A 13,305-nucleotide genomic window follows, 5' to 3' on the forward strand; every position below is an offset into this window, starting at 1 on the left:
CCCGTTTGGGCTATAGGGCTTTTCGGGCTTAGCCTGACCGGGTTCGGGCTAGCCCGAAAAGCCCTTTAACAAATATATTTGTATTTTTTATTAACATTTTTATTTGATTAATGATTTATTGTAAATAAAGTTTTAAACTATAATCTAAGTTTTCATATTTACTTAATAACCTTGCTTAATATTTTTAAAATTTTTATATATGATATTTTATATGAATTATATATAGTTTTATTTGGTTAAAGCATAAAATTTTATTTAGTTTTAAACTTTTTCTTTTAAATTAAGTTGGTTGTAGTGAATATACATGGGTTATTAAAATTTTGATTGATTTATTTTACAATGCATCTTTAAACAATGCTTTTTAAGACTTATAAGTTTGAATTATTGACCGGTAAGATAAGCCCAAAAAAATCTGAAAAGCCCTATAACCCTGTTAGGGCCGGGCTCGGATTTTGAAATATAGGCTCGGAAATATTTCGGGGCAGACCGAGCCAGGCTCAAACATATGCGGACTTTACCGATTTCGGACCAGGCCGGACCGGACCAGTCCGATTAACATCTCTATGTATACTTTGGTTTATAATAATTGTGAAGAGGAAACCAATTTAATAATGTTATCCAGTGAATGATATTAATAGATCCATACACATTTTAAATACATGACATGAATTATCATATTTTCTCCTTAACACGCATATTGTCCATCAAGGGAGTATGATTCTTGATAAGTTTTGGAATGGGTAAAATATAACTTGTATAATTGATTGGAAGGTGAAACCAGAAACAATGATAAACATAAATTAAATTAAATTGCAAGACAAATGTTAAAAATCATTATAAAAACAAAAATTACAAAACAAATGTTGAAGTTACAATTTTCTTTTTGCATAAGATATGATTATTACAAATATGATTATCTACACTAGAGACATCAATGTGAAACATGCGATTTATAAGGGATGGTGAAAACTCAAACATCTTGTTTCGGATATAGACTTGCATTGAACCGGTGGAATGAATCAGGCTGATATAGGTAATTGTATCAGCAACTGTTCACCACATAACTAGAAAAACACATTTATTTAAAACTTATTCCTACACAATTTATCGATCTATTTTGCATATCTTGGAATATGTCCAATGCTTTTTCTAAATTATATTTACTACAAAAAACTATTACGCTATGTTGAACTTAGTATCCGCTGTATTGGACTTAGAATCCACTATGTTGGATTTAGAATGGTGAACGGTTTGATGTAAGTAAATGGAAAATTCGGTTGGAGAGATAAATCACAACAAAACCTTGTTGGTTCATCTTGGAAACAAGACAAAAGAGACACACGGCTGGTGAAAATTGGGCCCTAACATGGAAAATAAGACCATGAACCTATAGGAGAAAGACCATGTTTTAGACGACGCTCGGCTCAGTAAACAAAAAGAAAAAAAAGTAAATGAAAGTACCTTTCTATAAGGCCAGACCATGACTCGATCTAACGGCGGGATCTGATCTTAGAACTCATCTCTGCTTTTGTGTCAAGATGGAGTTACAGATCGTACTTGCAGAGCTAGACGGCGCTCAAGTTTTAATTTGTGTATTTGACGTAAGGCTTTGCCGTTTTAGGTTTATGTTTGTTGTGGGAGGTCGAGAGTTGGGTTTATATATTCCCAAGGTAAGGTTTCCTTGTGGATACCCTAATTTTTTTATATATGTAAATAGTACAAATGCCTTTTTCGATGAAACTGGTGTACTGTATTTTTATATTATTTAAAGTTGGATATATTTTGTAAAAGCTATTTGTTTATGTATATTTTTATAATTGGAAAAAATATAATGATTCTTGACTTTTTTAAAAGTAATTATTTGAAAGTTTGCATACAATATATCTTGAGAATATCTATGTTTATAAAAAGAAAAGTATATCAAGAAAAAAGGAAACAAGTTAATATTTATATAAATGGAAAATAAAATTTTGACTATTAACTTTTTCAGAAGAAAATATTTGAAATTTTGAAAAGAATATCTATATTTATATAAAAAGGTAATATATATCAAGAAAAAAGGAAAAAAAATAATCTTTTTTATTTTGTTATTTATTCTTTGTTTGAATGACTCTTTCTCGGTTTCTCCGCTTCTCTCAATTTGAAAGGAGTAACTTTATATTTTATAAAACAAAATATTTATATCAGTTTGTTCGTAACAGATGCTAGAATCCATACATTTCACTTTTTACCATATACCGTATATTTTACTTACCATATACAAAATATAACATTTTTTACCATATACAATATATAACGGATGCTAGAATCCATACATTTGGACTTTTTACCATATGTGTGTGTCCAGTGTTATATTTAGCTAAACTCTAAAATCCAAAGCATTTCAAAAAAATAGTAAATCCAGATACTAATTTTTTAACTAGATGTTCTAACTCGGAAATAAAGGATCTAGTGAGTTGACACAATCATGAAGCTTTCCTAATTAGGTGAAACATATATTGTAAAGATTGGTCTTTCTTTATTTGCTGGATAATAACCGGTGGTTACTGGTTAGTGTGGTTAATGTGAAATTCCATATCATTTTAATCCTGAGTAATTTATTTTTCGTCCTCCATGCTCCACCATTACTCTAGGATTGCATCTTCGTCTTAGATAGATGAATTTTGTTTGTTTTATTGAATTTTTATTTGGGTTATAGTATGATTCTAAATCCATGATTCGGTGACATTGGTTTCTAAGCTCAGAGATTCTAATTTGATTTTTACCTTTGATGCCGTTCAAATGCTTGTTTGATTCCATTTGACATGATATTTTTTTCAAATGTTTTATCTTCCCGAAACGAAACATGTTAGACTATCAGATTCAAATGTACCTATTCTTTCTAAGAAAACACAACTTAATAAGCCACAAACGTTAATATAATCGATATGTAGCCTAGTGATCGAACTGCAAGAATATCAGAAGTACATAGCGACCAACCCGATTATTTGATTCGGCAGTGAAAGGTATAAATAATGAACAAAACAAAAAAAAATGAAGAAATTTTGCTATTTATAATGAAACTTCGAAGAACATAAGACTCGGCCAAAAGACGAGTACAATAATAAGAGAAAATTACAAGTAAAGAACTCATGTATATGATCTCCTATACACAATAACATACACATCTTAAATTCCCCATCTTCCTTCAACGTATTTGCTTCAAGTCTTGCAAAATCACTTGTCTTTTGTAATTTCTTCATCACAACCACAATCATGTATCTTACACTTTTGCATATCTCCGAATATGTCCACTATCTTAATATCAAGATCCATCTTACTCTTTTGCATATATTCAAATACCTATATAGGATTTGATGATCTATATTTCTACCATTCGATTAACTAAATCTACAATTTTTTGATACGGTAAAAACTAAAACATAGATCTATATCCCATTTCTACCATCTGATCAACTCCAACTATCCCACATAAATCTTCCATTTAAGATAAAATCTATAAAACCAAGTGTTTTAAGCTAATGGTGCTAAAAAACAAACAAAGTTTCATCATCTCAAAAAGTGACTTTCTCAATATATATAGATTATGGATAGTTTGAGTATCACCATTAAATGTAAAAATACATCTAGAGGAATCGAACCCAGTACCTTGGACATTTATGAATGGATATTAAACCATTTTGCCATCTTAGTTTCTTTGTCCTAATGTGAAACGTTAAATATTTCTATATATACATGTGTTCTGAAATTTACAAAATGATAAAAAATAAAAATAATTTTTTTTTTCATGATTTTTTTTGAGTTCGGGTATACCCGAATAACCCGAACCCGAATGCCCAGAGCTAATTCCTAGTCGCAACCTAGCGCTACTGGCTACTCAAAGGAAGTATTAGCTGTAAAGTACCTTAAGGTGTGACAGGATGCTGAATCAATCTAACAGCAGAGATCTTCGAACCCCATCAGTGTAACAACAGATTAAAACTTCTGAATCCAACACAACTTTTGTGTTTCACCAAAGTGGCTCTTTTCTCGACCTCTTTTTAAGGAATGAGTTTGCAGAGCTTGGCGGCGCTTGCCGATTATGTTTTTTTTTGTTGATGTCACAACTATAGGTTTAGGTTTCTGAAGTCCTAATGAGTGACGTGCGCTTCAATATATATATATATATATTATATGTGTAGTTTTAAGCATGAAATTTTGAATGTAAGTCATGTATAGTTTTTTTTTGGCAATCACATAATGTAAATTTGAGAAATAACAAGATTGTGTTAATCACAGATTCACAATTATTACTAGTAACAGTTTTGGCTGAGAATTGTCTCTATGGTAAGATGGGGTTCAGGTCATGCACACCTCTAACAAACCTGTGTTTCTAATTATAGAGTGGAAGTCTTTTGTGTGTTCTATATGTCATTGATCTGATCCGCCGTTGTTCCGGCGAGTCTCATGTGACTTACATTATCCTATCTTAACAACCTCTAGTGACCCAAAAACAAAAGTCAATAACTGTTTAAAATACTCTTTAATTTTTGTAACTACTCAATTCTCCTACCGACCCTTTTAATGGCTCCCACGTTTCACTCTAATCATTCTCTTTCTCTACTTAGTCCCGTTTCCTTCTTCTTTTGTTTCTCTGAAACCCATGAAATTTGAAGAACTACTCATGGAAGCTTCACAGCAACATAGTAACAAGAGACATGACTTAGAGGAAGGAGTAAGTACCTATGTTCCTAAAAGAAAGACTCAAAACTCTTTATTCCAACTTTTACTTATATGATTTTGTATGTTTATGCAGGTAATGCATCTTAAAGAGAGACTAGAGGAAGAAGATGCAGTAAAGAGAACTCTAAAGGCTGCTTTCAATGGCTCTGTTGTGTCTCTTCCAAGTATCTCCTCATTGTTTCTTCCACCTCAAGTAAAACCAATACTCATACCTCACATAATACTAACTATTTCCTGATGATCAAACAATTAAGAGGTTTTGTTGTCTAACAGTTTTCCGAGCTTATACAAGAATTAGCCGTCGTGGAGGCAGAGATTTTATGTCTAGACCGAAAAATCGAGGAGCTAAAGCTTAAACTATATTACGAACAGAGACAAAGGCAAGAAATGCAGACCGAGCAGAAGAGGACATTGGCAAGGCAGAGCCACGTGAAACAGAGTACTCTGCCACTAAGACATGATCTTCATCAACGATCTTTGTCTCATTGTTACCGACGCTCTACTCTAGACGCTGTCTCAAGTACTCATTCAAGGCTTTCGTTTTCTTATGCTCCCGATTTCTTAGATGCCACGACTTCAGGTGGCTTCACAGGTAAAGTAGTTTGCTTATTCCGAGTACCGAGTGTTTTGTATAAGCTGCACATTTCAACTCAAGGTCATGGTTTTGATGAGCAGATGAATTTGATGGAGTATCGAGGATGCAGATGGGTAGAGTAAGAAAAGGGCTTCGACTTGTGGAAGTGAAGACCAAAGACGACCCAAACGAAGTATCAGAACAACTCATCAACTGTCTCATAGGCATTTACTTGGAACTCAATCATGTTTCATCAAAGACCAAAGGGGACCTCTCCCTTTCAAGAAGGCCCTCTTCTTGTAGCCGGAAATCAAGCACATATAGTTATTATCAAAATGCAATGAATCTTGATCCGTATCACGTATTGCCAGACTCGAGCGGAGGCGTCACCAGAGACATTGGCCCTTACAAAAACTTCATCCACATTTCAAGAAGTTCCATCGATGTGAGTCGTTTCACCCACTATTGTTCATCGGCTGTTCCACGCTTGAGGTATTATAATTTACATTATGTGAATTCACGATATATACCAAATGACCTCATCAAATAGTATATATAAATTATAATTCTTGAAGAAATTGTTTTATTGACGCTTTATGTGTGTTAGCAGTGTTTTGATGGAGAAGCTGTCGGAGGTAGATTTGAGATTTTTGACCTACAAGCAAAAACTCGCCTTCTGGATTAATATCTATAACGCCTGTATCATGCATGTACGCCACATTTACAAAATAAATTATAAGAATTGTTTATAGTATATCACACAAAATTGAACTTAAAATCGGATTAATCCTATGTTCCAATGATAGGCATTTCTTGAGTATGGGTTACCATCGTCACACAATAGACTACTTACCTTGATGAACAAGGTAACTTTTTTGATTAAAATCCAAAGAGAGAACTCTAAATGTTGAAAATAAATTAAATTACTCTAAATTTATCTTTTTGTAATAGACTCTAAATGTTGAAAATAAATTAAATTAAATTTATCTTTGTATTTTCTTGGCAGGCTTCACTCAACGTCGGTGGTATAGTCCTTAACGCTTTGGCGATAGAACATTTCGTCTTGCGACATCCTTGTGAACCAGAACATGTAAGTGCATTCCATTTCAATTCATACCTTTATATAGAATTAATTACCACAATAGAGCTAATCAACATCTTTATGAAAGGACTCGCTTGATGAGAAAGAAACTCTCCTACGACACACTTATGGTTTAGGATATTCAGAGCCCAACGTGACATTTGCGCTTTGCCGTGGAAGTTGGTCTTCACCAGCAGTAAGTGGACAAACAATATTCTTTATCTTAATCGGTTATTACTAAAAAATTTATGAATAATGAGATTATTATAATCATGTGCAGCTAAGAGTTTATACAGCAGAGGAAGTGGTTAACGATTTAGGGAGAGCAAGAGTGGAGTATTTAGAAGCCTCGGTGGGTGTTTCAAGCAAGAAAAAGATTGTGGTTCCCCAGCTACTGCAATGGCACATGAAAGATTTTGCGGATGATATTGAATCCCTTTTGGAATGGATCTATAGCCAGTTGCCTCGATCAGGGAACCTAAAGGGCATGATTATGGAATGTTTGAAGAGAAAAGCAAAAGTTCCTTTAGCTAAGATGGTAGAGATTCAAACATATGGACACGAGTTTCGTTATCTATTGTCATTGTAAATATGAGAGATCCTTATCTTGAATAGAATCACAATATTTGGTAGCTTCTCTCTCGGATGTATAAATTCTCGTTATAATTTTTAACAAATAAAATATAGTTTGATATGAACACTTTGACGAAAGAGACAAGATAATATTCGACAATTCAAAATGTTTGAACAGAAGCAGCGAAATTTACTCCGATGCTTTCATCAACTAAATCAAACTTTTAAAGTGGAGTAATAGTATAAATTATTAAAAATATATAATGGAAATGACAAATGAGTATAAACTTTAGAAAAATTTGTAAGTGGAGAAGACATGTTCCGTTCATATCACCAAAAAGGAAAAAATGAATAACAAGTAGAACGACTTGTGGACTTATGTTTACGTTTTGCATCAAATACTGTCGGAAACACTTTTTTTTTTTACTTTTTAAATACATCGGTCAAAAAAATCAAATCCCACTTATTAAAGGCAATTTAATAGACCAATAGCCATTGAATTATTCTTGTTTCTAAGTGGGATCCCCGTGGATCTATCACTAACATGAATTAACTTAACAAAAACTGTGTTGTTATGGCGTGAGAAATAGTAAAACCAGAAGATTCGTATAGAAAAGTATCATAATACAACCATGTTTTTTTAGATTACACAGAAATTAAACGTTACAAGTTGTAACTTACAACCCAACTAACCATGTAAAATACTTTTAATAGCTGCGGGCTGTTACAAAATTTTCTCACAGCCACTTCAGCTACTCTCACTTTCTCTTTCCATTTCCCCCTTTACCACTCACACAATTAAAAAACACCAAACCCCAAAAACATCACAAAAAAAAAAAAGTGAAAACACACAAAAGTCAAAGATACTTTCCCCCATATATGAAAACTAAAGAAAAAAAAAGAGGAATAGCGAAATTAGCGGAGAGTTTTCTTTTGTCTCGAACCACTTTAATATTTTTTCGATTTCCTCCAAATTTTCGAGTTACTCGAAACTCGGCACTTAAACCCTGAAATTCTTCCCGACAAAGGTTTGACCAAACTGCCAGTTAGATGGAACCATGTTCCACGAAGTAGATGTCCTACGGTCACTGCCTGTGACGCGGAATGAGAGTGACTGACCAACCAAAACTGCGTTGGATTGCCAGTTTTGACCCCAGTTCCTGCTCAAACTCATCCAACCAGTCCGTGAACCTTTCACGTTTGCCCTCACGATGTCTCCTGCTCCAGCCACGTTAGTGATCAGAATCAAGTTGAAGTAACGGTGACCGTTGATCGTGAACCTTATTCCTCCTCTCTTTCTACAAGGCACCCTACAAACAAACAATAACCAACATTTCACACTCGTTTAGTCACTCACTCACTTTACATGTCAATAAAATTTGGAAATTAACTAATTAATTTGTGCATTTCTAAATGATTTGTAAGAAGCTTTTGACTTCAAGTATTAGTTCAAAAATTTAAAATAGAACACAAAAATGTTAACAATGGCCTCAACTAATTGTTATTAGCCGTTTATCTAAATATATTTTTTGTATGCTAGTTATAATCTTATTATCTTGTAAGTATTGGTAAGACCCTAGACCATTGAACAAGATGTGTACCTGCGGTATGAGACTGGAACAATGCCGGCGCGATATTGAGCGATCTTGAGGAAGACAGGCATGGCTAGGTCGAAGTGTTCACGTGGCGGGTTGCACCATCCTCCGTTGTCGCTGGGCTGAGCCAAGTTTGGTGGGCAGAAATTGGTTGCGGTGATGAGGATCGAAGGACTACCGGAGTGGCACCATTGAGGGTCGTTGGCGCATTTGAGCTCAAAGCAGGCCCCACAACTCATACCGTTGTTAAACAGCGCCGTGCTCAAAGCTGCCGTGTTGGTCCCGTACCCTTGGCTGTACAGGTTACCGTAACCGCAAGCTCCTCCTGTAATTAATTAAACTCATTTCGTTAAAATTCCAAAAAAAAGGAAGATAAAAAGTACTTTTAGAGTATTTATGCTCTGTTTCGATGGACTGACCCATAGTGCCGGAGGCGTCGCTGCCACCGTAAAAAGTGGCGTGTGCGTTTTGCCATGAACTGCCGGAGTAAACGCCGGGGATTCTAGCGTCGGCAAGGCTAAAAAGGACAAATGTGGTAAACAGAATTGCTAGTTTAATAGCCATTTTGTGTTGTGAATTATCAAAAAAAAAAAAAAAAGAGAGTTCTAAATTTTACTATTGAGGGTTTTGATAAAGGAGAAAACGAAAGAAAGAACAAGGAGCGCTTTCGAGCTTGCGCTCTTGTTGTAGAGAAAAGAGTTAAGAGGTTTGTTAATTGGAGAAGAGGATGGTGGAGGAAGAAGGAGTGAGGTTCGGTATTTATGGAGGGAAGGAAACTCCAAAGTTAGAGTAAGAGAGAGATATTATTGGCTAAGACTCTTTTTAATTTTCCTTTTTGTCAAAAATCTAACTTTTTAAAACAGATTACTAATTCTACGTAAGGTGGAGGTAGGTTTGTAACCGTTTCGTCATAATTAAAAAATTATAATCTCATTTTTAATGGATACTATAATGATAACTTTAAAAAATTATCTCATTGATTCCTGGTTTTTTAAACTTGTGTGACGACTTTAATAATTTTTATACAAAAAAAATATATATTTTTTAAAAAAAGTTCGACAAAGAATATCGGAGTTGACCTTATTTGAGGTGTTTCATACTTTATACTAATGCATAAATAATGTTTGTTTTGCTGACCAAATAAATGCATAAGATATATATTATAAGCCTTTAATATGTTTCTTGACTCTGCTCGTTTTTACACTTCTTTAGTTGCGCGGGTAGTCTTGTTCAAAGGTGAATTGTCTTATGCAATTACCATGAATCTACTACGTACAGATTCTCTCTTCTTTTCTTGAAACTAATGATTCTAAAGTAAATACACTGATGGCAAAAAGAACTAGTACATTTCTATCAGAAATGACAAAACGGTTACAAACCATCCTCCACCTTACACTTTATAAATTGATGTTTGCTCTTTTAAAATCCACCACAAAATATTGTGAAATCTCGTCTGAGATAGTGAGACATCAGAAAACTACAGAGCAAATATCCAAAAAAATATAGGACTATTACTAATCGGGTTAAGTAAAAGAGAGAAAAAAATTTGGTTTGCTTAAAAGACAAGTTGTAGCATCAATCACGAAACGGAATTTGCTAAGCTCAACAGTATCGCCATCATTACTTCTTTACTCTTTTTGATTAGTCCTAAACCCTTTTTCTATTCTCTCATGCATGCCATTCCCATTTGCCACTACTTTTACAACTCTAATTTTGCCAAAAACTCAAAATTAACCTCTGTTATTAATCATTCGTTATGATATAAACTAGACTCGTTTTTACGATTCAACTTTTACTTTGGCGCCAAATTATATACCCCCTAAACTCAAGAACTATCACTTTAGGATGAAGGAGAGAAAAGACTCCCACTTACAAAGAACAAAAAAGTGAATTTTTATTTAGGTTTTATATTTACAACAAGTCTTTTTTTTTAAAGGAAAATTAAAATATGGACCCAAATTGCCGCATTCATCGGACCACGTATTGCGCCGTGCATTAGCCGTACGTAAAGTGGATACGCCCGACCCGGCCCGACATCTCTCGGATCTATTCGGTCAATGTTTATGTCACGAAACTGTCAAGCTTTTCTCCACTTCTTGGTTCTCACTTGAGAAAAGTCCAAAGCCTCATTCATATCTCTATCCATTCAACATTTCTTTACAATATTTATTGTTTATTGTGTTTGTGATTATTTTCTTTTATTCAATTAAAATTTCTATTACTAGTTTTTTTTTGTATGTTGAGTTATAAACATAAGTCATAAGTATAGTTAGTTTGAACGCTTGAGAAGTAATGGACGACTATATAGTTAAGACTTTAACAAGTGTTTCTATATATTTTTAAATCACAGCTTCAATTATTACTTAAGTAACCTCTCTTATAAACTACTACTGATTAGTTTTTAATATTTAGCTACATGATCATATTTCTTTTTATTTCTTGTTCAAAAAAGAACATGCACACTAACTCACTTTTAATCTCTTTATGCATCCGGCGCGCCACCATCATCAAAAACATCAAAACCTAATAGTACTATAAAAATAGAGGATCGTAAGTATCAAATTCAAGTTCATGTCGTTAGTTTCCGTAATTAAAAATAGTGAAATTTAGAAAATGAAATAAAGATAAGATAAAAGTGTCTCAAGTGAAAGAGATAATTGGAAAAAGAGGGAAAACAGTAAGAGGCGGTGACCGTGAGAAGAGGATATTAGAGGATGGCGATGACAAGGCATATCTATGCACCAACCAGATCTTCTTGTATCTGCCACGTCAGTCCAATATGTGCCAGCTTCTCAAATCTGTTCTTCTGTCTGATTTTAGGTTGAAGAAGTTCTAGATGGACTTGTTTGGTAAGTTACCGACGATACGTGGACGTATCAGTGTATCAAGATTCACGTATGGTTACAATTTTAGAAAATGTGAATAGCAAATTATAGGTGTATCCGTGTGTGTATGAAATATGTATATATCTGTCTTTTTTTTATGAAACCATTTTATTGCGAACACAAACACTTACGAAGACATAAAATACCGAAGATGTTTCTATTTTAAAATTTATTGGTGCAATCCCAAAATAATCAAAAATGTGTATTTCAAAAGCAATTTTATTTTTGCCCTAATATATTTATATGCACACTAAACTAGTTAGTATTAACCTAATTAATAATATTTATTTTTCAATAATTGAAAGGTTCATGATAGAAATTCGTATGTTCTCTTGTGTCAGAATCAGAAATCAGAATATTTTAGATGGCCTCTTCACAAATGTCACTAAAGAAATATTATATACATATTTGGCATTTCATTTTGCCGAGTTAACCTCGGCGACAAAAAAAAAAAAAAAAACCTCGGCGACGTGTTGGTTTAATACAATTTGTGATTTAATGTATATATGTACTACATCCAAAATACACATGCAGGCATAGTAGCTTGAGAAGCCTTTATCATGAGAACACAAATGCACTTGCATGTGAACTAAGTATCTACCACTCCTCTCCCAACAAATTCTCGTCGTTACATTTATTTCGTTTCAGCATGTAACATTAATTATATGATCAGCATCTTTTATTATTTCTATATTTTTAAATAAAAAGTAATTCGGGCTGAAACCTGACTAATATTCCGAATACGTATAGCGGTCGATTGAACCAACATCGCTTTTAATGAAGCCTTATTAGGAAGCACTGTGCAAAGTTTTATCAATCAATTTTAACCAGCTTATATTTTTATAAACCATAACCTAAACCGTTTTTTGAAAAATAACATAGTTCAGTACAAAATGATGGTCTTGCTTAATAATGGCTATTATTATATCAGATATAAATTTAATATATATGAGCAGTGTCTGATTGTTTGAATGTTCAGTGAGACTTTGTATATTTAATACTTAGGCGTAAAATATAAGTACGTGTAGATTGCTGATTGAGCTATATTCACGCAACACATTAAATCATTACCAAATTCTTTCATTAGTGAAAGTATAATTACATCGTGCATCTAGTTTATACATTCTTATACCGATAATATAAATATATTTACATAATAAATTCGCCAGTGAACAACAGACTATTCGAAATCCTCAATGAGAATGAAAAAAATTCAATGCATCGCCAGTTATTTGGGTGAGCAAAACAATCTAGAATTAATGCTAAATTTTACACATATGTCGTTTCTTTAATCTAAATTTATTTATACTCTCTTTGAAGAGCATACAGTCAATAGTAAGTAAGAGTAAAGAGTAAATCCTACTCAAATTTAGAAATTGAGAACAATTTGAACATCATCTTATACGAGAGGGTGGGGTCATGAATCATGAGGTTATATATAAGTGGGGGAAAGAGAATTTGTAATTGCCAAAAAAGTTAATTGATACCACACATGCTATGTCCACAACCACATTGTAAGAAAGATTCCCCTCGAAACCTAGCAATAAAAACAAGGAGATCTATAGTTATTTTTTCAAAAAATTCAGTATACAAATAAATAAGTTAAATCATTTACTTTTGACAGCATCTTTACGATTATAGAAACATCGTTAAAAATGTAAACGTTAAAATTTGCACTAAGGATTATTAAGGCTTATATCAGTTATTTTTCGGCACTAATTAGATAAAGTAAACGCTACTTCAAAATTTCGGAATTTTTGGGCAAGCTATGGTGACATATTGGGGGGGAGGGGGGGGGGTCTGTGTCTAAAAAAGAAGTGGATTCCTTTGAAACCACCACGTGAGGTCATTAGAAAAACTAAAAAAGCAAAACAT

At 33.4% G+C, this 13,305-nt stretch overlaps 2 protein-coding genes across 2 annotated transcripts; one reads left to right on the top strand and one right to left on the bottom strand.

Moving 5' to 3' along the window:
* LOC104782423 lies at positions 4,626 to 7,063 on the top strand. Its single transcript, XM_010507345.2, has 9 exons — positions 4,626 to 4,714; positions 4,796 to 4,915; positions 4,996 to 5,314; positions 5,398 to 5,788; positions 5,907 to 6,006; positions 6,103 to 6,162; positions 6,303 to 6,386; positions 6,466 to 6,573; positions 6,658 to 7,063. Exons 1-9 carry the CDS (start codon positions 4,643 to 4,645, stop codon positions 6,964 to 6,966), a joined length of 1,563 nt encoding a protein of 520 aa, XP_010505647.1. The 5' UTR covers positions 4,626 to 4,642; the 3' UTR covers positions 6,967 to 7,063.
* LOC104782424 (expansin-A4) lies at positions 7,558 to 9,293 on the bottom strand. Its single transcript, XM_010507346.2, has 3 exons — positions 8,965 to 9,293; positions 8,552 to 8,870; positions 7,558 to 8,260 (listed from the first exon to the last, which is right to left on the bottom strand). Exons 1-3 carry the CDS (start codon positions 9,107 to 9,109, stop codon positions 7,951 to 7,953), a joined length of 774 nt encoding a protein of 257 aa, XP_010505648.1. The 5' UTR covers positions 9,110 to 9,293; the 3' UTR covers positions 7,558 to 7,950.

The sequence above is a fragment of the Camelina sativa genome, chromosome 4, assembly GCF_000633955.1.
Source record: "Camelina sativa cultivar DH55 chromosome 4, Cs, whole genome shotgun sequence".
In the NCBI taxonomy this organism is placed as follows: domain Eukaryota; kingdom Viridiplantae; phylum Streptophyta; class Magnoliopsida; order Brassicales; family Brassicaceae; genus Camelina; species Camelina sativa.